At 47.6% G+C, this 22,695-nt stretch overlaps 1 protein-coding gene across 13 annotated transcripts in view; it reads right to left on the bottom strand.

Moving 5' to 3' along the window:
* The window catches only part of Tpm3 (tropomyosin 3), a 30,343-nt gene extending 11,553 nt beyond the window's left edge, over positions 1 to 18,790 (bottom strand). For 3 of the 13 annotated variants that reach the window (XM_057794150.1, XM_057794154.1, XM_057794151.1), the window contains exons 1-8: positions 18,628 to 18,790; positions 17,656 to 17,781; positions 3,488 to 3,621; positions 2,543 to 2,660; positions 2,378 to 2,448; positions 1,642 to 1,717; positions 312 to 374; positions 124 to 193 (exon numbers count right to left, since the gene is read on the bottom strand). In XM_057794150.1, the coding sequence (XP_057650133.1) occupies positions 124 to 193; positions 312 to 374; positions 1,642 to 1,717; positions 2,378 to 2,448; positions 2,543 to 2,660; positions 3,488 to 3,621; positions 17,656 to 17,781; positions 18,628 to 18,741 (772 nt within the window). In that variant the 5' untranslated portion in view covers positions 18,742 to 18,790. Of the gene's footprint in view, positions 1 to 123; positions 194 to 311; positions 375 to 1,019; positions 1,096 to 1,641; positions 1,718 to 2,377; positions 2,449 to 2,542; positions 2,661 to 3,487; positions 3,622 to 11,169; positions 11,393 to 17,655; positions 17,782 to 18,627 lie in introns of those variants that run through there. The other 10 variants (XM_057794152.1, XM_057794149.1, XM_057794153.1 and 7 more) reach the window with 4 other exon arrangements.
* Positions 18,791 to 22,695: the final 3,905 nt, after the last annotated feature.

Here is a 22,695-nt window from a genome sequence, read left to right as displayed (position 1 = left end):
ATGACATAGGACAGGACACATCACAGCTTCCAAGTCACTACCATTTCCCTCGGACGAATGGAGAGAAGTCTCAAATTAACGGGCCAGACCTTCCTCTTCCTCCTTCCCTCCCATGCTCCATACCTTCCAAGTCATCAATGGTCTTTTCCAGTTTGGCTACCGATCTTTCAGCAAACTCGGCACGGGTCTCTGCCTGAGGAAACAGAAGATCAGTCAGAAGGGAAGATGGTCACACCCGCAGGCCACCGAGAGCCCAGCCAGCAAGGCTACTTATTACTGTAAGGTAATGCCTTCTCCCTTCCTCAGCTCACCTCCTTGAGTTTGTCAGTAAGAATCTTTATCTCTTCTTCATACTTGTCTTCTTTCTGAGAGTACTGTGAAGAGAAGTAGATACAAATGTCAGAGCAGAAAGGGTCTCACAGACAGCAGCCATGTTAATCTTGTATCAGTCACAAACATTCTCCTAGACTTGATGTACAAATGCTCCAGGACCAGTGTTTAACAATGGGTCTCAAGACCCAGCCATTTCCACACATAAAACAGGCAGAGTGAACTCTGCCAGGATCGTTTTTTGTTGAGACCTAACGTTGATCTTATTTCTACCATCCCAAAGTGTTTGCCTTTGTCCAACTTAACCAGCAGGAATCCACGGCTGAAACATTCCCCCAGGATGCTGCACGGCAGCCATCTGTCCTGACTGCTGCTAGGTAGGTCTTGAGAGCTGGTGCTCTGCTGACCTCACCTCATTCTTCAAAGTGCACACAGCCCCTTTAACTGCCTTTTAGCACAGCACTATTGGTTGGAGGAGCACATGACTCCAGGCCCACACCAGACCACAAAGTTATTTGAACCTAAGCAATGGAGGTAGATGGGAATTAGCATTAAACCTACAATCTGGATGGACAGAGGTAGGGAGAAACACGTCACAGGTTTATAAGGAATGGGTGTGTCTACTCGTTCACTAAGGGCAGGGCTGGGCCCAGGCCCCAAGCCTGTCATCTTCACAAACCAGCCCCTACCTTCTCCGCCTGAGCCTCAAGAGACTTGAGGTTGTTGGTGACATTCTTCAGCTCCTCCTCCAGCTCAGAACACTTACTGTGAATATTTTAAATACCGCAGGAGAGGAAAGGGGAAGAGGAAGAAATAAAAAAGGAGAGAGACACACAGATGTGAATTGAACCTATGTGTAGAGAGTTGGACTGCATATCAAGGAAGAAGGTTTCTGGGAAACCTGAGCAAGCGTCAGCCCACCTCCCTCTACCATGGAACACGTACAGCAGGAGCTGGCCCTTCTGTGCTCACAAGGTGTGGCTTTAGGAAAGAAACATCACTTGAGAGAAATCACTCACTACCGGAACAAGTTACATCTGCTCCTTGGGTGTGGAGGTGGGGACAGACGCCCAACCCAAACGCCCCCCCAAGTCACCCAAGGGAGGCAGAGACCCTTGGGGGAGGCAGTGAAGCAGCTAGGAAAGAAGAGGTAAGAGATGCAGGTAAGTGGGAAGGAAGGAATGGAGCATTCCATGAAGACGAGAAAGCACTCAACAATTCAGCTGGCGGAGGGGAGGCAGCTGCAGAACGAAACCAAACTCAAAACCGATACACACGCCCGGAGCCGCTCCGTGGGCTCGTGGTTAGTACCTTTTCCTCAGCAGCACTCAGACACTTCAGGTTCTGGTCCATCAGTCTGATCTGCTCATCCATCTCTCGGCAACGGCTGTTAGTGACAGTCACGGGAATGGCACAAGCCAGGTTGTGGGGAAAAGGTTAAAAAAGGAACAGCAAGAAAACAAGCCGCAAAATGGGGTGTGGGAGTGGGTAAAAATAAACAAACAAATGGGAAGAAAACACCACCATGCTCACGATATGTCATGATATGTCATGATATGTCGTGATATGTCGTGATATGTCATGTCTGGAAGAGGAGAAGCAAGGCAAGCACAAACATATACTCATCCACGCTGACTTTGTTACACAAGGCCAAGCTGGTAACAATGGGCAGAAGGTGATTTCTCTAAAGCCTTTGCTCTCAAGTTCCCAGGCAGATTGGCAAAGTGATAAAAACAGAGACCAGGTCTGAAGTCAGTACAGGCCAATGGAGAAGAGACTGCAGGTGGAAGGACCCAACAGGATCTTCCTATTAGCTGTATGCCATATTATTCTCAAGCTCCCCTCAATGTGAGAATCTTCCCAAGAATAAGCAAGCCTTGTTACCAGTCAAGAGGAGAGAAAGCCCAAAGCCACTCTTAGAGGCTGAAGCACGAGCTGCGCCCCACCCCACCAGGCCTGTCTAACAAGGTCGAAGAGTGCTAGTTTACTCAAATTAGTGCCCAAGCAGGGAGAACAGTCTGACAAGATCTGGAGACAAAATACTCACGACTCTGCCAGCTCGGCCCGTTCCTCTGTGCGTTCCAAGTCTCCTTCAATAATCACCAACTTACGAGCCACCTGTAAGAAGAGACTGGTACAGCTCAAGCGAGCAAGGGCAATACCTTTCCGGATTGTCTTTGCAGAGGCTGCGAGTCACTGCAGAGCGCCTCACCTCTTCATACTTCCTGTCTGCCTCTTCGGCAATGTGCTTTGCTTCCTTTAGCTGGATCTCCTGAAGTTCCATCTTCTCTTCATCTTTTAGAGCTCGGTTTTCAATCACCTTCATACCTCTGCCAGAAACAGGATGAGCACAGCAATGACACCGAGGTGTGTGTCCAGCTCCGTGCCAACAACTCAAAAATCACACCTTTTTAAAGTCCATGTCTGTTTGCCACCCAAATGGAAATTTAATAGCACTTGAGTGCCTGTGCCATTTAATTTAATTTTTTTTCTTTTCAGGTTTTCTCTGTGTAGTCCTGGCTGCCCTTAAATTCAGAGATCCAACTGCCTCTGCCCTCAGTGCTGAGATTAAAGGCATTTGCCACCACTGCCTGGTTAAAATTTTTTTCTTATAAAACAAAACAAAAAAAACCCAACAACAACAACAAAAAAATCCAAAAGATAATGCAAAGGACTTCACAAAAAAGCAGGTGCCTAGCAAGTACAAGGTCCAGTTCAACTCCTGCATGAAGCAGATACTAGTAACACACAAATCACTACCATTTAAAAGTAGACCTCGGGACTGGGAATACAACTCAGTGCTAGAGGACGTGCTTAGCATGTAAGGGAGATGCTGGGTTCAAGCTGCAAAAACAAAAACGAGTTTAGAACAGGATGTGGTAGCACAGGCCTGTCATACCAGCACTTGGAAAGTGGAAGTGGGAGGATCAAGAGTCTAAAGCCAGTCTGAGCTACAAGAGACCATGCATGTCTCAAAAGAAAAACCCAAACAAAACAAAAAACAGATCTAGAGTGAACAGATCTAAGAGAGAGCCACAATCAACTACTCTGTCTGCAGGGCTGGGAATGGAACCTAGGACATCTCTGGCCAGTAGCTGATGCTCCACCCCTCAGCTACCCGCTGGCAGATGCTTATGGAATCCACACCCCCATATACCTCTCGCTCTCATCAGCAGCCTTTTCTGCTTCCTCTAGCTTTTGCAGAGCAGTGGCAAGGCGCTCCTGAGCACGGTCCAGCTCCTCTTCAACCAGCTGGATCCTACGGTTCAAGGAGGCCACCTCGGCTTCAGCCTTAAGTCAGTGGGGAAAGGAAAGAGATTGGGTGAAAAGAACCAACACAACAGAAGCGGGAATTTACTAATACAGAGAAGCCAGAGTCAGTTAATAAAGATCCTGTCGGGCTGGAGAGATGGCTCAACGGTTAAGAGCATTGCCTGCTCTTCCAAAGGTCCTGAGTTCAATTCCCAGCAACCACATGGTGGCTCACAACCATCTGTAATGAGGTCTGGTGCCCTCTTCTGGCCTTCAGGCATACACGCAGAAAGAATATTGTATACATAATAAATAAATATTAAAAAAAAAATAAAGATCCTGTCTTGGCTCAAATGCCTAACAGATCTAACACACAGGAGAATAAACCAATTTCTTCCTTTCTATCTAAGAACTCCCATTTGTACTACATGAAATGTTTGTGTGAACCAATCTCATGTGTCCAAAGCTGCCTCTGCTGGGATTAGTCATGTACTGAGAGGTCCAGTTATGCTACGCTAGCAATGAAAGCTAGGACTCGTGCATGTTAGAAGGTGCTTTAACAACCCTGAGAGTGTTTTAGGGTTCAGTTCTTTGTACAGACAGTATTATCCTCTCTCTTCTGGACTCACTTCAAATTCCAGAACCTATAAAAGTCAACAAAGCCAGGTATAATGATACACACCTTCAATCCCAGCATGCAGGAGGCAGAGGTAGGTGAGTCTCTGTGAGTCTGAGGCCAACCTGATCTACGTGGTGAGGAGCCTGTCTTTAAAAAGCTGCCCAAGAAGACAGTTATCTTCTGTCTCATGCTCAACAAATTGATACCTGACTCTAGATTTCAACTCCGGATCCTCTCGTTCTCACACACACACAATTTTTTGTTTGTTTGTTTTTGTTTTCCCCGAGACAGGGTTTTTCTGTGTAGCTTTGGAGTCTGACCTGGAACTTGCTTTGTAGACCAGACTAACCTCGAACTCATGGAGATCCGCCTGCCTCTGCCTCCAGAGTGCTGGGATTAAAGGTATGTGCCACCACCGCCTGGCTAGTATTTATATCATTTTATAATATTTCTCTATAGGGGCTGGAGAGATGGCTCAGAGGTTAAGAGCATTGCCTGCTCTTCCAAAGGTCCTGAGTTCAATTCCCAGCAACTACATGGTGGCTCACAACCATCTGTAATGGGGTCTGGTGCCCTCTTCTGGCCTGCAGGCACACATGCAGACAGAATATTATATACATAATAAATATTTTAAAAAATATTTCTCTATAAATTAATTTAGGGCTGGAGAGATTGCTCAGTGGTTAAGAGCACTGACTGCTCTTCCAGAGGTCCTGAGTTCAATTCCCAGCAACCACATGGTGGCTCACAACCATCTATGAGACCTGGTGCCCCCTTCTGGCATGCGGGCACACATGGAAGGAATGCTGTACACATAATAAATAAATAAATCTTTAAAAATTAATTAATTAATTAACTTTGTAGCTTAAGTTGGTAACCTTCTGATCACCTCACCCTAACACATCAGGAGGATGACCAACTAATGCCTTCTGGAACAGCTGTCCTGATAGGAAAGCAAAAGAATGCAAGATTGGGGTATCTGAAACTTGACGACACCAGATGCCAAGACCAATCAGTAGAGAGAAGCAGTTTCCATAAGTTGTCTTCTGACCTCCACACACACCCGCTGTTGCCCATACACTCAGATTCACCCATTTTAAAAAAACAAACTGGGATATCTTTCCCCCACCCCAGCCCTTCAACGTTCCCTTATTCCCTTAAGAAAAATAGTACACTTTTTTTGTTGTTGTTGTTTTTCGAGACAGGGTTTCTCTGTGGTTTTGGAGCCTGTCCCGGGACTAGCTCTTGTAGACCAGGCTGGCCTCGAACTCAGAGATACGCCTGCCTCTGCCTCCCAAGTGCTGGGATTAAAGGCATGCGCCACCACCGCCCGGCAAAATAGTACACTTTGATAACAATATAAAAACAACAAACAAGAAACCGAGCTTCCACCTTCTGCCTCTCCTCTGGCAGTCCAAACCGCCGTTCTCTTACTCTAACAACCTCCTAAACTTTACTGGACTTCCGTACAATTCACAACAGTAATTTCCTGTATTCCACACAGTAATGTAGAAGCTCAAGTTCAAGTAAGCCATGAACCGGCTATAAATGAGAAACAAACAAAAAGATGTAGGTTATATGGAAAGCATCTTCATAGGTGTGACAGTGCATGGCCGTAATCCGAACCCTCTGGAGACCAAGAGGCAGACTGAGTTCAAGGCTAACTTTTGGGCTACCTAGGGAGGCTGTGTTTCAACAAGCAAACCAGCTGTAAGGTCTCTGCTGCACACGATCATGTTCAGATGCTTATATCCTGGTGAATTCTAGCTCTCTTCTCCAGCCCAGACTGTGCCTGAATCCTATTACCTGGTTTCCTCTTAACAGGCAAGGGGGTGGCAGCTGAGGAATCTAGGCCATTAGCCCTATGGGGAGGGATATAACCGGACAGGACTCCTGCTAACAATCAGGAGAGGAACAAAAATTTCCACATATAAACACAGGAGATTCACAAGACTGGGAAAGTAGGCAGGAGGCCAGGCTATAGGAACAGAAGTCTACAGAAATTGAAATTCCTAACTGTACCACTCTCAGAGTCCCACAAAGACAAGCATTCTCTAGTTGCCTCTTCCAGGAAAACAGATGTCCTGGAGTCAGGACAGCACAGACTTCTCCACACAAACCCAACCAGGCCAAGCAGTCAAGGACAAGCCAGGCTATCAAGATGGGGCTCGGAAACACCACAATACTATATACAGTACTTACCCCCTTCAGATGCCTAAAACGGAAACATGAAAAAAATGCAGCAGGCTGGGCTGCAGCGATGGCTCAGCAGTGAAGAGCTCTTGTTTCTGTTGCAGAGAACCCAGGTTTAATTCCTAGCACCCACATGGTGGTTCATAACCATTCATAATTACAGTGCCCGAGGCTCCAAAGCTCTCTTCTGACTTCCACGGGCACCAGGCACACTCACGGCACACATATATACAATACACACAGGTAAAACATCCATATACATAAAATAAATCTAAAAAAAAAAAAAAAAAAAAACTAAAGAAAAGAAAAACGCAGCTGGATTTGTAGGAAGCACATGAAATGTAAGTCCCCACCCAGCTCCTAGTTACTCAAACTGGAAAAAGATAACAGGCTATGGGGGCAGGGTATAGTTTCCATGGCAACAGGCTGGCTCTGGCACTTTCTCCTACAAAACAGCATTTACAATTGAATTCCACAAGGGTGAAAAAGGAGGAAGAGAAAATACATCTTGGTGCTCTTATAATAGCAAGTCTGTTTTAAAACCAGAACCAAAGACAAGGGAGTCCCTGCAAAAGCTTCAGGCAGACAGACCAGAGGGCAGCAAGTCCAGGACAGGACACTCCTCTTGGCCCGCAGCAGATCAAGTCTCTTTACAACAAAAGGCTGCAAAATCTAGCCCTGGTACTCCATTTAAAGGAATAAGGAAGATAACCTGACTTTTCCTTTAAGCAAGAGCTTACACACATCACTCAGGTCAACACCAAGTCCTTACGCAGACTAGCCTGATCCAGAGAAATACTACACTTAATAAATATTTTTTCAATTAATCCTAAATTTACCTGAAAGCCCAGCAGATACTCCCTACCTCCCTGAAACTTGGAGGATACAGTGTGCGGTCTTCCACTCAACAATAATAGGATTTGCCGGGCGGTGGTGGCGCACGCCTTTAATCCCAGCACTCGGGAGGCAGAGGCAGGTGGATCTCTGTGAGTTCGAGGCCAGCCTGGTCTACAAGAGCTAGTTCCAGGACGGGCTCCAAAGCCACAGAGAAACCCTGTCTCGAAAAACCAAAAAAACAAAAACAAAAACAAACAAAAAAAAACAATAATAGGATTTTCCACCATTCAGGAAGCAAAATCCTGGTGGTGAGAAGTGCAGTCATTTGGTCAACTTAAAAGACGGCTAGTGCATGCCTTTAATCCCAGTCGTCGGGAGTTCGAGGACAGTCTGGTCTACAGAGTGAGTTCCAAGACAGTCAAGAGCCAGGACTACACAGAGAAACCAAAAAGAAATGAAAAAGAAAAAAGCTTTGACCATGACACAGTTTAGTTCACGTGCTACCCTGGGCTGTCCACGCGGCTCAGCGGGTAAAGATGACTGCCTCCCGTCAACACAAGACTGACGGTCTGAGCTTGATACCCCGAATTTATGTAATGGCCAGAGAAGACGCCACCAAGTTGTACTTGGCTCCACACACATTATGGAATGCATGCTGGCACACATACATTATATGCATACTCAGTAATAACAAGATAACTTAAAAAATGTAAAGAGACCCATGCATACCACATTCCTTAAAGTGAGAAGTGGATGGGGAGCAGGTAGTCAGGAGCAGGGCCAAGGACGGAGGAGATAAGTCTCAATCTGGCCCTCGGCAGCCCACCCTGGGGTTTCTCTTCTTAGATAAGTCGCAGGTGTAAATTCCAGTAGAGAGAGACTGGAAGAGTCAGGACTGCTAAGCTCCGGAAAGAGCAATCTGTCCGCCCCAGAGTCAACAAAGAGTCTAAGCAGAGGCACTTAGAACAAAAGGCTGTTTGCCTCTTCTGTAGGAGTGTGCTCTGAAACAGGGGGGCACATACAGACCAGTCCAAACCTCTAAGTTTGTTACGTGTCCACCCAACACACAAACATACTGAACTAGTGCCAAACGCGCTAACCCCCTCAGAGACCAAGAATCTGGGCTTCTGGCCAGAACCACAATCCAAGCCCACTCTCCTTCCCTCAACAGGACTTCCGTTTTGGACCAGAACAAAATGAGAAATACCATGGGAAATTTGAAGAGAGATAGTTTCAAAGGATAAGATGAGCCATACACTTAAAAATGTTTACAATGGCTGGGCGGTGGTGGCGCACGCCTTCAATCCCAGCACTTGGGAGGCAGAGGCAGGCGGATCTCTGTGAGTTCGAGACCAGCCTGGTCTACAAGAGCTAGTTCCAGGACAGGCTCCAAAACCACAGAGAAACTCTGTCTCAAAAAATAAAAAATAAAAAAAAAAAAAATGTTTACAATGGGTTATAGAGATGGCTCAGCAGACAGAGAACACTGGCTGCTTTTGCAGACTTTGGCCCCCACCTAGTACCTATATGGTGAAATTGGGGGACAGTGTTCATAACTGTCTGTAATTCCAGCTCCAGGGGTCAGACACACATACATGCACATAAATAAAAATAGTAATAAAAAAGGTTACAATGGAGATCCTGGCATAGCAGTGAACACCAGAGAATATCCCAAAGGCTAAAAGCAAAAGAATCACTTGAGTCCAGCACTTCAAGGTCAGCCTGAACAAGCAAAATTTTATGCTATAGATAGGCATTTTTATCACTTACAATAAACACACCTGTTTTAGACGGGACAGAGCGGAGGGTGTGGCTCAGTGGTAGAAAGCCTGCCTAGCACAAGGCCCTAGGTCTGATCCCAGCACCACCTAAAAAGCCAAGCAGTAAAAAACCCTTACTAAATAAAAAAACTGAAAGTGAGATTTAGCAGGAGCTATACTGTAAAAGCCTGTCTCCAGGCCAAGAATGGGAACGACTGACCTCAGAACTTGCCTCTGAGCTCTGGCCTCATCCGGCGTAACAGGGGCAGGCTAGGTGCCCCTACAAAGGAACCAGAAAAAGACCTGACGGTCCACTAATATAACAGCATAGGCTCCCACCAGGCAGTGCTGGCAAAAGCCGGCATTCCACAGTGACCCAAGAGAACAGCTGACCCAAAGGGCCCTCTTCCCACTATGACTACACGGTCGGGGCTCAAAGTTCACAGGTGCATTAAGCCAAAAGTTCACAAAGAAAATACTAGTCTCATCAATATTTAACTACAGCCCACTTCCCCATTCTAAGGACTTCCTCAGGAGACTTCCGTGAAATGTGCACATTTGGTAAGCTCTGCACCCCTGCAAATGCTCATGCTGATGCTTATCATCCCAGAGTCAGCCTGCAGAAGGAAGGAGAGTCCAATTTTCCCTACAAGGAAAATGGCCAGATTCTGGGACAGACAGACACACCCTACCTACCCTAGAGCCACTCCCAGGGTATCAGCCTAAGACTTCGTAGCACGCTGCCAATTCCTTCCACCATACTCTGCATTTCTCCTTTTGAAGACTTTCTCATCTCTAGAACAATCTCACTAGATTTGATCAGGAGAAGTTGCAAGCATGTCAGGAGTGGTCAACCTAGCCTGTAATTCCAGCACTTGGGAGGGTCAGGGTCAGGCAGGAGGACTGCTGGGAATACAAAAGGACACCCAGTCTCAAACAATCATACTGGATGCCTAGGAAACGGTGATGGTGAAGACAAGCCCTGGCATCTCCATGCCCATTCATAAAAGTATTTTAATAACCTCTAAACATCAACTTAGAAGGGAGCTATGCTCACTCCTTCTGGCCCTCAAAAACATTCTAAGTTTCTCCCCAAACAAGCAGCAAAGGGGAAGCAAGACACCAAAAGGAAGAGCAATGGAGAACACCAATAAGCCACAAAAGTTGTTTTCATTATGTCTTTGGCAAGAATCCATTCATCCCAAAAACCACTGTACAGGATAACCGAGAAAGCAGCCCCTCCCCGCCCCCCAGCACCATGGCCACTCACTAATCTACTTTCACCCTCCACAGTGTTCAGATCAATCAGGAACCTTAAGACTGGCCTGGCATTTGACTCTCTGCTATACACTCCCTTATCAGCCCTGCTCAGGAGAAATGTTCTCCGTAAGTCAAGTTTGCACTGTTCACACTTCAGGCCTGAATCTGGCAGAAGTTCCTGCCTTTCAGGTCATGATGGGCAGGGCCTAGTAAGTTTGCTGGCTCCCACATTTGCCAACGTCGGGAGGAATATCATCTCCTCTCCCACTTCACAACGACTGAGGGGCGGGAGTACCAGTTAGTTACAAAAGGTCCCCAAGCTCGAGGACGGGAGGTGGCGCGGCGGCCTTAAGCTCCGCCAGTGAGGGAGGGAACCGCGCTTCCTCTCAGCCAACTGCTGGCTCATTTCCTGAGCAGGAGGAGGGAGCGGAAAAGCTGCCAGCAGGCCAGTCGGGGGCTTTCCGGCGGTTCCCACCTCCCACCCTCATCTTTCACAGGTTAGGCTCGGCCCCTCCCGGGCCAGAGGAGCACACACTTACTTCTACCCCTCTGGCCGGAAACCTCAAACGAGAGCAAAGGGTCCCCACCCTTTGCGGAGAAGATGGGGTGGGGGGAGGGAAAGGCCGCTGAGCCCCTCCCCTAGCCGCACCCGGCGCCGAGGGACCGAATGAATGAGCTGGGGGGGGGGGGGGGGGAGGAAGGGCAGCCCGCGCCGTGCGGGGCTCCGCTCTTTCCAGGGTGCAGCCAGCTCGCGTGAGCACCTAGTTTCCTCCGTGCTCGCTTACCGGGTCATCGTAATCAAGTCCCACCCAACCTCGGGGTTCCGCGCCTAGCCCGGGCCTCCAGAACGATGTGGAGCTCAGCTCCACAGCCGAGGGGCGCCAGTCCCTTCCCTGCTGCGCCTCGCCCTCCGCGTACCTGCTCCCGGGCCCGCCTTTCTCCCTCCACTTCCCGCTGGAGGCGCTCGGCCCTCTCCTCGGCATCATCCGCCTGCTGCTGCAGAACCTGGATCTTGCGCTTCACCGCCTCGATGGTGGTGATGCCGGCCATGGTGCCCACCCAGCTGCTTCTGGAATTCGGGGTCCTACCTCCTCCGCTCGGCGTTGTAGCCGCTCCTCACCCTACTTCCGCCTGCTCCGCCCTGAAATACCGGAACTCACCCACCCGCCCGGATGTGACGCCTGCCACCGCGCGTTCCCCACCTCCCCTGCCAAGCCGGCGGGAAGGCAGTCCACTCGAGGGGCGCGGGCCAAAGTGAGGGTGGAGCCTCCCAGTCGCCCTAGGTGACCACTCAGGGCGGTCTTTCCTCACACCAGTAAAGGGGGGCGGGGTTGGGTAAGGCTACCATAGTAACTGAGAGGCGCTGTGGTCTAGCCTCACCCACCAGGCTGCCTCCTGGTTGGCCCATTTACAAGTATGGTGCTGTCTTTATACTTCCGCAGTTGAGCCCTCTCTTCTGTGTGTCCTCTCTGCAATATAAAATAGCCCACATGCTTTCATCTTACTCACTCAACGACAGACTCCAAAACCAGGTTCTGGGAAAAGCCAAAAGACTCTAGACTTCATCCTGCAAAGAATCCCAGGGAACTCCCTTAAAAGTCTGTTCAGAGGGTCTGTGGCTATTGCTCAGTTTGTAGAGCACTAGCCGAGCACGCACGAAGCCCTGGGCTCGAGCTCCAGAAGCGTGGAAAGTGGAATAGCAGTGGCGAGTATCTGTAACCTCAGGACTGCCGGGCAGAAAGAGGGGGTGGAGACAGAAAGATACAAAATTCAAGGTCATCCTTGGCTAAGTGGTGAATTCAAGGCTAGTTTGAGCTACCTAAAATCCTGTCTCGAAACAAAACCCAAAACTGTGCAGATAAAAATCTCTCCCATCTCCTGGAAGTCAATAAAGGAACTATAAAGGAACTATAGGGGCGGGAGAGAAGGGCAAGCTGGCATTCTATAAGGTCAGGTGTGAATTTTAGTGTTCTGTTAAGAATACCAGTCTTGTTTCCTGTTGCCTTTTTTTTTTTTTTTTTTTTTTTTTAAGACAGGCATAGTTCCCAGTAGCTTTGGAGCCTGTCCTGGAACTCGCTCTGTAGACCAGGCTGGCCTCAAACTCAGAGATCCGCTTGCCTCTGCCTCCCGAGTGCTTGGATTAAAGGTGTGCGCCACCACCGTCCGGCTCCTGCTGCCTTTGAGCATCTGTCTGCACGACCAGTTACAACCCCTTTTTGTAGACAAGATTATTTATGTCTCTATTCTATCATAAAAATTCCTTATTATTGTTCCCCCATTATGTCCTTGGCGCAACAGTAAGTTATAAATATCCGGGAAACCATTGTGGAATTTAACCTCTAAACTATAACCCCTTTCACCAGTTTTATCCAGCTCTCAGTTTATCAACTAAACTCTGCGTCTACAGGCCCTACCTACAGGGTCTCTGGACACACAGTAAAGAGGTTTACTTTATTTTCTCTTTGCTATTCTAGATTTTATTTGTTTTGTTTCTTTGCTTGCTTGCTTTGTTTTCGTTTTTGTGAGATGACGGTTCAGGGAGTCCTGGTTGGCTTCACGTCATTTTTGTAGCCCTGGTTGGTCTTAGGCTCTGGAGCCTTCTTCATCAGCTTCCTAAGTGCTGAACTTCCAGGTGTGGACTATCACAGCCTATCTTTATTTCTCCTGACTTCTTGGAAAGAAATAACCATAAATTCCTGCTCTGATAGAACTCTTCTCTTCCCTTGAGAAATGGGGTATGGAGTAGGACTTGGAACTAAAACTGTTAACATGGGCTTGGGGAATTAGCCCCGGGGAGGCTCTGGGCTCAGCAAGTCACTTAACTGCTCTCTCTGCACGATCTGGTTCTCAGGTACCTCCCTTCTTTTTGGAAAGAAAAGAAGACCGCTTGACAATGAAACTGTGCAGAAGAAACAACTTGGACGAACGGTGATTTTCTCAGCAGAGTATCTCCTGTACAGTCGATTCCCACCGAGAAGCCCGGTTCTGACACGCGGTCTTGATGACCTATTTTTTTTTTTTTTTTTTTTTTTTTTTTTTTTTTTTTTGGTTTTTCCAGACAGGGTTTCTCTGTAGCTTTGGAGCCTGTCCTGGAACTAGCTCTGTAGACCAGGCTGGCCTCGAACTCACAGAGATCCGCCTGCCTCTGCCTCCCGAGTGCTGGGATTAAAGGCGTGCGCCACCACCGCCCGGCTGACCTAAGTATTTCTTAAGCTTGTTTTAAGTCTCTTCAGCGGAGTTGCTGGTGAAAAGTTTATCATCTGAGTGCTGACCAGCAGGCGGCACTGTTAACCTCCCTGAACCCTTAGACCTCATCCTAGGCAAACCAAAAAGTTGAACTAGCACTGCACTGCGTTCCTGAGGCGTGTACAGATAATCTCTTGATCCAGGGAAGCAGATGGGTAGATTCCCCATAGCTTTTAAAGGCATGACGGACTGGCAGGAGGGAGACCAAACAGTGCTATTGTTTTCCTGGTGACAAACAATACAACCTACCAACAGGTGTCTCTGTCCATCCCTGTTCTCCTCTTTCCTCCTCCCTCCCAACATGTGTTCCTAAAAAAAGGGTGTTATGACTCTCATGTCCTAAGTCCTACCCGTTGCATTCCTCTTTCCTCTTGTTTCTCCCTAAACAGCTTCTGATTTCATCTTGGATTAAGAGGATCTTATGGGTTGGAAAGATGATGTGCTATACAAGCATGAAGAGCTGAATGCAGTTCCACAGCACCCACTAAAGCCAGGTGTGGCTCTGTGCATCTGCCGTCCCAGAGCTGGGGGACAGAAACAGGTAGATCCTAGGCTTGGCCCGCTAGCCTAGCTAATCAGTGAACTCTGGGTTCAGTGAGAGACTCTGCCTCCACACTCTCACATACACATCCATACATGCACCAAACAATATTACACATGGTTGCAGAAAAATGTAAATAGACACCTACGGCTGCCGAGGGCTGGGGTTAAAGGTGTGCACCACCACTGCTCTGGAAAGAAAACCCACAAGATTGGGCTGACCTTGCCACATCTTTGCCCTTTCTTTATCCAAGCAGCCCTAGAAAATCCTATACACTCAGAAAGTTTCCTCAGATAACTAAAAGTACCAGTGTAAACATGGGGTTATTGGCTCTCTCTCTCCCTTATACAGTCACATCAAGATAGTATGCTGCTTACTTATTTATTAATCTCGAGGTCAGAAGCTGAGCTGTGAGCCTTTTCTGTGTTAGACAAAGCACCCTCTCCACAAAGATGAGCACCTTATGATCCTTGCTCTCTACTGAAATCTCAGTCTCTTCCCAGTTCCTATAGACACCCTACTTACTTTCTTGTACTTAAAATGAAGAGTCAGCAGGTTTTCAGTAAGGGGCCAGATAGAACTTCCGGCTTTGCAGGTCATACGAACTTCGCAGCAATTGTTATATTGGAGGGAGAAAACCACTAGACAATGTGTAAATGAAAGAGCATGGGTGTGTTCTAATAAAACTCTTCTTACAGAACCAGGCTGTGGCAGGGCTATACCCGCAGAGGGAACTTTGGGAAAAGATACTTTTCTTCCTGCTTCTGTCTCAACAATTCCCCCCACACACTCTTTTTTTGATTTGTTTGAAATAAGGTTTCTCTAAATGGCCCCTGGTTGTCCCAGAACTTACCATGTAGACTAAGCTGACCTCACACTCATAGAGATCCTCCTGCCTTTGCCTTCGATGTACTGGGATTAAAGGCATATGTCACCATGCCTAGCCTATTTCTTGTTCTTGTACATATCTACGAGGGGCACTCACTGACTGTGTAAGAAAGGTAACAAAGGGTACAGGGTTAGGTTGAGGATTTTAAATTTTAAAACATTTTACATATTTAAGAATTTTAGTCCACTATTTTTTTTTTTTTGAGACAGGGTTTCTCTGTGGTTTTGGAGCCTGTCCTGGAACTAGCTCTGTAGACCAGGCTGGTCTCGAACTCACAGAGATCCGCCTGCCTCTGCCTCCCGAGTGCTGGGATTAAAGGCGTGCGCCACCACCGCCCGGCTATTTAAGAATTTTAGGCAGGCAGTGGTGGCACAGGTCTTTAATCCCAATACTCAGGAGACAGAGGCAAGTGGATCTCTGAGTTTGAGGACAGTGTGGTCTACAGTGAGTTCTAGAACATTCAGAGCTACACAGGGAAACCCTCTCTCAACAACCTAATATTTTATGGATTCCTATATAAATATAGTGGTAAGACAGGGTTTGTATAGCGTGTGAGTGTGAGTGTTTGTGTGTGTGTGTGTGTGCTGTGCTCCTGGGTGCAAAACATCCTAAAATCGGCAACATTCACCCCTAGGGAATTCCATTATCCTCTGACTATATTGGCATACTTTCTGGGACTCCTCCCTCTCCTTCTCCCCAGTTTTGCATCCCACTGACCTCTTGTCCTTGTTCTGAGCTGTGTCTTTCTGGCTCAGGACCTCCCCAGGGAGGTTACTTACCATCTAACAAAATTGCTGCTAACCTGTCTGTCATAGTGCTAGTTTGTGAAAACGTCTGTCCTTCTGCCTCCAGACTTAGGATCAGAGAGATCTATCCGTCTGTACCTGTAAGCTAGGCTAAGTGATTCAAGCAGGCCTTCAGGTCCTTGCTCAATCCTGGAGACAACATACTGTTGTTTTTCCAGTTTTCCTAAAACAGACATAGCAGTGTGTAAGGGACAAGACTTAGACACCGCAACTGTACATCACCCTGCTCACACCACCAGCCTCTGATGTCACTTCAGACACTGTGACTATACAGTGCGCATCATCCTGCTCACACCACCAGTCTCTGGTGTCACTTCAGATACTGCGACTGTACATCACCCTGCTCACACCACCAGTCTCTGGTGTCACTTCAGACACTGTGACTATACAGTGCGCATCACCCTGCTCACACCACCAGTCTCTGGTGTCATGTGCTCAACACTCACTATGTCTGAGCCTTTGGAAGTGAAGAGCCAAAGGGAAGAGGGCTTGCCTCAGGCAGAGACTGAATGTGAAGATCTAAACGCATTTGTAAGCGATCCATTTCTGTCCTTTAAGCTCTTTTCCAACAGCAAATGTGATTTTAAACAAGATCGGCTTCTATTTTTCTCCTTGCCAGATGCTGAGAAATGCCTGTGTGACTGACATACTCTTTCATGACTTCCAAGATCCCCATGAGCTAGGTCAGCGTTGGTGGGCACTGAATTTAATCCCCAGCACCCCAAATAAGAAATAAAAAATAATAGCTGGGCAGTGGTGGCGCACGCCTTTAATCCCAGCACTCGGGAGGCAGAGGCAGCCAGATCTCTGTGAGTTTGAGGCCAGTCTGGTCTACAAGAGCTAGTTCCAGGGCAGGCTCTAAAGCTACAGAGAAACCCTGTCTCGAAAAACCAAATATAATAAATAAGTAGACAGTCCTCTGCTACTTTTCTTCAAAACAGATGTCCTCTGTAGTCTTCTCGTTTCCATGCAGAGGACATCAAGGTTGAGGATGAAGGAAAGTAGGTGCTGAACGAGATAGGCAGTGAGTGAAGGCAGCTAATTCCAATTTTAAGAGGGGAAAGCCCTGAAGAACTATGTGATTTATTCAGGGCCATGAAATAAGGTCTAGGAAAATATATTTGCCTGCTTCCTAATTTCTGGTCTAATCCACCCTTGATACCTCACTGCTCTCCGATGATCAGCGTTCCCTGTAGCATCTCTGTGGCGTAAGGGCAGGCGCCCACCTTGACCAGGACAAATGAACCCATATAGGGTCAGGGTCAATGTGACCTCCATTTCCTATTGTGAAATCGAAGCTGCCTTTGTTGGGTAATTGAGAGATGAGAGCTTCCCTATTAATACACACACGCACATGCCAAGCCTTGTACACAAAAGCTAACAATGTGGCATGGGGGAGGAAGTGGATACCTGATAGCATGCATCGGGACATGGGAGCCCCTCCCTTGGTCCAGGTCCTAGGAAAGGTCATTAGATTACTGGGGAGGGGGTTGGGTAGTGCAGAAATGAGACTTCATATATCTCTTTTTTTTTCAGTGCTTGACATAGAACCCAGGGATTCATACATATTAGGAAAGCAGTATTATCATTGAACTATGCTCTCAGCTTCAAAATGCCTTTGAGTAAGAAAGTATATTCCAACATAAGAGCATGCCAGCATGCAGTACATGGAAAAGCATCATGCTGGCTATGCATCCACAGCCTGTGAACCCGTAAGGAAGCCAAGTCCATAAAAACTTACATCAGGCCGGGCGATGGTGGCGGGAGGCAGAGGCAGGCGGATCTCTGTGAGTTCGAGACCAGCCTGGTCTACAGAGCTAGTTCCAGGACAGGCTCCAAAGCCACAGAGAAACCCTGTCTCGAAAAACCAAAAAAAAAAAAAAAAAAAAAGAAAGAAAAAGAAAAAAGAAAAAAAAACTTACATCAGCCGCCTTCTTCTCTGCTAGCTCCAGCTTCTCCTGGGCATCTTTTAAAGCTTCAGAATACTTGTCCAGCTCATCTTCTGTTCCTTTCAGCTTCTTCTGCATGGTTGCTAATTCATCCTCTAGCTGCAGTAGCCCAAACAGTAACAGAGACATAAACATAACCATGCATGCTTGGACTCCTAAGACCTCTGAGCTCGGCCTCCATGTTATCATTCCCCCCAGAGAGACACACTTTCTGCAGCCACTGTTCCGTGTGTTAGGCTGTGGCTTGATGTCAGACGCTGGCCCTAAGATGACCAAGTCTGTTGGATGGTAAACATCTAGCGGGGAAGATGTCAGTGATGCTATTGAAAAGAGGAGAAAAAATGGAATATGCTTACCTTTCCCTCTAGAAGTTACACATTCTTCAAAAACATGGTCTACTTCTGCTTAAGTCAGCAGACACACTGTGGCACCGAAGAGGCCACCGGCTTTCTCAAGGTCATGTGGACAGTCTAAGGTGGACACCCTAGAGTAGTGGTTCTCAACCTTTAATGCAGTTCCTCATGTCATGGTGACCCTCAACCATAAAATTATTTTATTGCAACTTCATAGCCACAAATTTTTCTGCTGCCGTTATGAATGGTAATGCGTTTTCTGATGGTCTTAGGCAGCCCCTCTGAAATCCAACAGGGTCCTGAGCCACTGCTGGTTGAGAATCACTGCCTAGATGTTTTCTGCCCCTCCATTTTTCCATGAAAACAAACCACTCTCTCCCTCCCCCCCCTCTGTCTCTCCCTCCCTCCCTCCCTCCCTCCCTCCCTCCCTCCCTCCCTCCCTCCCTCCCTCCCTCCCTCGCTCTCGTTCTTTCTCTCTCTGGCTGTTCTGGAATTTGCTATGTAGATCAGGCTGGTCTCTGCCTCCTGAGTGCGGGGTTAAATGCTCACCTCTGTTTTGTAACCAGTGAGAAAGGACCATGCCAGTGCCCACCTGTTTGCTTCTTTCTTCTGCTTGCTTCTGCTCAGCTTCAGCTTGCTCAGCCCGGTCCAGAACATTCTCCTTGTCTAACTTGAGCATCTGCATCTTCTTCTTGATGGCCTCCATCCTGAGCTGTGGCTGTTGTAGGCTCACCTGTGAGCACTGAAGGATGGAGGGGCTGCCACCCGAGTGATGAGATGCTCCCCAAGTTTGGACATTTATCTGTTGTCATGGCTCCTCCTCCAATTCCTAACATGGTCTTTCTAGCTCCCTGCTGCCCCATCGTTGTTCCCGTGGGGGAGCCCAGGGTCACACGCATTGATAGACTGACATCACCAGCAAGAAAAAAATATTGAGGGACAGCTGAGGCTGATTTTAGACAATGGAAAGTGGGGGTGGTGGGAGGCTGACCTTGAAACTTTCCACTCATTCTTGGCAGCTCTGTGGGACTTTCAAAAGCGGAGGGACAGGAGGGAGAATGCCGAATGAAAGAATTCCTAGGCAGCTCTAGCCAGCAGAGGGTCCTAGTGTCTTCAGCTCTCCCTTCCTGCCCTGGACTGTATTGGATATGGACCAGACTCTACTGGTTGAGCTTCATCTTTTAATTCCTGGTATTTAAGGAGTGTGAGCAACAGTGAAGAGAGGAGGTCACTCATGGCCCTTGACAATTCCCCGAGATTGCCAGTTGGAATTGCTGTGCTATTTTGGGGTTCTCTAATTGGTGGGGAGACATCAGCCGTAGGAGCCATAGGACAGCGCAGAAGGCTTGGGATCTGAAAGGCTCTCCTGGGGCTTCGAGTGGGATGAGAAATAAGGAGGGTCACGGTACAAGATCACAACTTCTGTTTCTCATAATGCTCTTAAACTAGAGCTTTCATACCCGCGTGCATCAAAGTCTGTGCTGCTTTCTGCTCCTTCTTTTCAATTGCTGCCTTTGTAAAGCCCTGCCCAGCCTACTGCCCACCATGCCGTTATAATCATCCCCCCAGCTCTATTTTCCCAAGTGTAGTGCCAGCCATGTTCATAATTCCACTTGGACTCTTGTTATCGACAGGTGGCAATTGATCCCATACACAGTTGCCATATACCCAGATATGCCAGAGAAGTGGACACTGTTCAAGGTGACCAGAGCTAGTGAGGGGAAAATAGAAATGGTTCTCTCTAATTAGCTCATAATGTCAAGGACAGTTAGTGTCAAGGTTAAACCACAGCCATGTGGTAACTGAGTCAAGCATCAGGGTCGGGGCAGGGCAGAGCTGTCTCACTCCTGGGAGCCTCCACATTAGGAGCAGACTGCTCCATAGATCATCTGCTAACTGTTGGAGAAAAGCAAGGAAGTTAAGCACTCCTACTTCCGAGGCCAATCAAGGAAAGGGGATAGGGAACAAAAAGAACCAGGAAAAGATTAACATGGGCGCCAGTTATTTCTCTTCCAGGGGAATTGTGGAGAGAAATTCGGTAAACAGACAGACAGACAAGCTATGGCTACAGCTTAGTGGTAGAGCACTTATCTAGACTCTGTGGGTCCTCAGGCCCAATTGCCAACATTTCAAGAAACAAAACAACCCAAAAAACAAAAGGCAATAGGCACAGGGCATGGTAGCACATGCCTTTATACCTGGAAGCAGAGGCAGGAGAATCTCTGTGGGTTCAAGGCCATCCTGGTCTACATAGTGAGTTCTAGGACAGTCAGAGCTACATAGAGACCCTGTCAGAAGAAGAAGGAGGAGGAGGAGGAGGAGGAGGAGGAGGAGGAGGAGGAGGAGGAGGAGGAGACAGGCAAAAGTCTGAGAACTCCAGGGACTGGAGTAGCAGAGGGGGTGATGCCACGTCTCCTCACTGCTGTGAGAATGTTTGACATTTAGTTGGTTCCTGATTTAACAACCCAATATCAAACATATCACACAGAAGCAGGTAGGTGAGCTTCCATAGTGATTCGCCTTTCTCCCCACAGTGAAGAAAGGTCAGGGAAGACAAACCAGAGCCCAGTCATGTACGGATGGGAGCCCATCTTCTTCAAGGGCACCCTCGCTCTTTCCCTCCCAGAACACGTCCTCGCTCCTCCGTCCTTCATGCCATCCCTGCCACAACCCCTCTTCCACCGTGTCCGGTGTCTGCCGGATCATGTTTGCCTACAGCAAGAACACTGGGCACAGACTCCTATCTGGGCACTCACCACTTCCTTAAGCTCCCATATGAAGCTTCACGCTGTTCTGTGACAGCACCAGCTTCCAGAGGATCACCAGTGTCAACAGCTCCTCAGTGGCTCTGCCACCTGCCCCTCAGTGCCATCTGAGCTGCCCAGGACCTTCGGGGGGTAGGGCTAGGGGTTTGCAAATGCTATTCTCTCCCCTTCCAAGCAAACTTCTAACCGCCCCAGATCTCTCCCACAAGACTGCTCAGTCTTCTCAGGGGACTCCAACTGCACAGCTTCTAGTGCTGTGAGCAGTAGCCACGGGAACTTCTGACAGTCTGTGCTGCTACTTTCCATCTCTCGTACCTTGTCTCCTTCTCATGTCCTTTAGGCAACCTTCTTCAAGTTATCATTGGGTGTCCAGAACAGAAAAGTCGTTTCACTCGCAGGCTTCAGTCTGGGCTCCACACAAGAAGACTAACAGCTTCTCTTGCCTGGTTAAATTGAAACTAAGGCTTATAGATCAAGAGTAAGAGGGAGTTGCTTCTGCCAGGAAGTGGCCTGCATCCCTCAGGACCCCCATTTTTCTGCAGTTTCTTTCTTTTCTCTTTCTTTCTTTCTTTCTTTCTTTCTTTCTTTCTTTCTTTCTTTCTTTCTTTTTCTTCCTTTCTTCCTTCCTTTCTTCCTCCTTTCTTTGTTATCACCAGAGCTTCTGGGCTGGTTTCTTCAAGGCTATTCCTTCACAAGAATTCAACCTGATTTTCTCGTTTTTTGTTTTTTTGTTTTGTTTTGTTTTGTTTTCCTTTTGGAGAGAATTGGGTCTATGCAGCATCATTTGGCAGGCAGATGTTTCATTCACTGTCGTAGAAGCTAGCCCAAGTTATAGCTGTATGGAGGGTGGGAGGACAGTTTCTATCAGTCCCCAGGCATGTTCCATGTGTCCTTGCTCCGATCAATCCTGACATCTCCCTCCCCCACACACGCACTCCACAGTGACTTTGATCTAGATCGATAGCTTGTCCCATCACCCAGTCAATTCCTATCGTGTGGCACTTGCCTTCCAGGGAAAGACTAACGACTGGGCCTGGGGCCCCGATAGGCGTGCGTGGCCATCTCTTCTCTTCGGTGTCCCCACGTTTGTGTGGTGAATACAGAGTATTCCGTCCTTGCCCTCGGCTCACTCTGCTCTCACCAAGTTCTGTTTTTTGTTTTGTTTGTTGTTTGTTTGTTTTTTTCTGAAGCCTTGGTCACAATGGGAAAACAGGAGGAAGGAAAGAGCTGGACAGGGACTAGAAAGAATGGAAGACTTGCCAAAAGCGGTGGTGATTCACACCTTTAATCCCAGTACTTAGGAAGCAGAGGCAGATGGGTCTTTGAGTTTGAGGTATCCAGGTCTACATAGTGAGCTCCAGGACAGTAGGACTACACAGAGACTCTGTCTCAAAAAGCCAAAAATCAAAAAGAATTGAAAACACTAGTGTTTAGGGTATAGAGGAGCAAAGAAGCCTGGGATTGTTGGTACATGAGATGTGGCTGTCTGGGAAGACACAGCAAGCCTGATAAAGTCACTTTAGTATTCCCTTTTTAAAAAACTACACTTATATATATTATTATTTTTAAGATTTATTTATTATTATTATTATTTTTTTTTTTTTTTTGGTTTTTCGAGACAGGGTTTCTCTGTGGTTTTGGAGCCTGTCCTGGAACTAGCTCTTGTAGACCAGGCTGGTCTCGAACTCACAGAGATCCGCCTGCCTCTGCCTCCCAAGTGCTGGGATTAAAGGCGTGCGCCACCACCGCCCGGCAAGATTTATTTATTATATATACAGTGTTCTGCTTGCATGTATGCCTGCAAGCCAGAAGAGGGCATCAGATCTCATCATAGATGGTTGTGAGCCACCATGGTTGCTAGGAATCAAACTCAGGACCTTTGGAAGAGCAGGCAG

Source organism: Chionomys nivalis, chromosome 18, assembly GCF_950005125.1.
Source record: "Chionomys nivalis chromosome 18, mChiNiv1.1, whole genome shotgun sequence".
NCBI classification, from domain to species: Eukaryota; Metazoa; Chordata; class Mammalia; order Rodentia; family Cricetidae; genus Chionomys; species Chionomys nivalis.
This window is presented reverse-complemented; position numbering and strand designations above follow the sequence as displayed.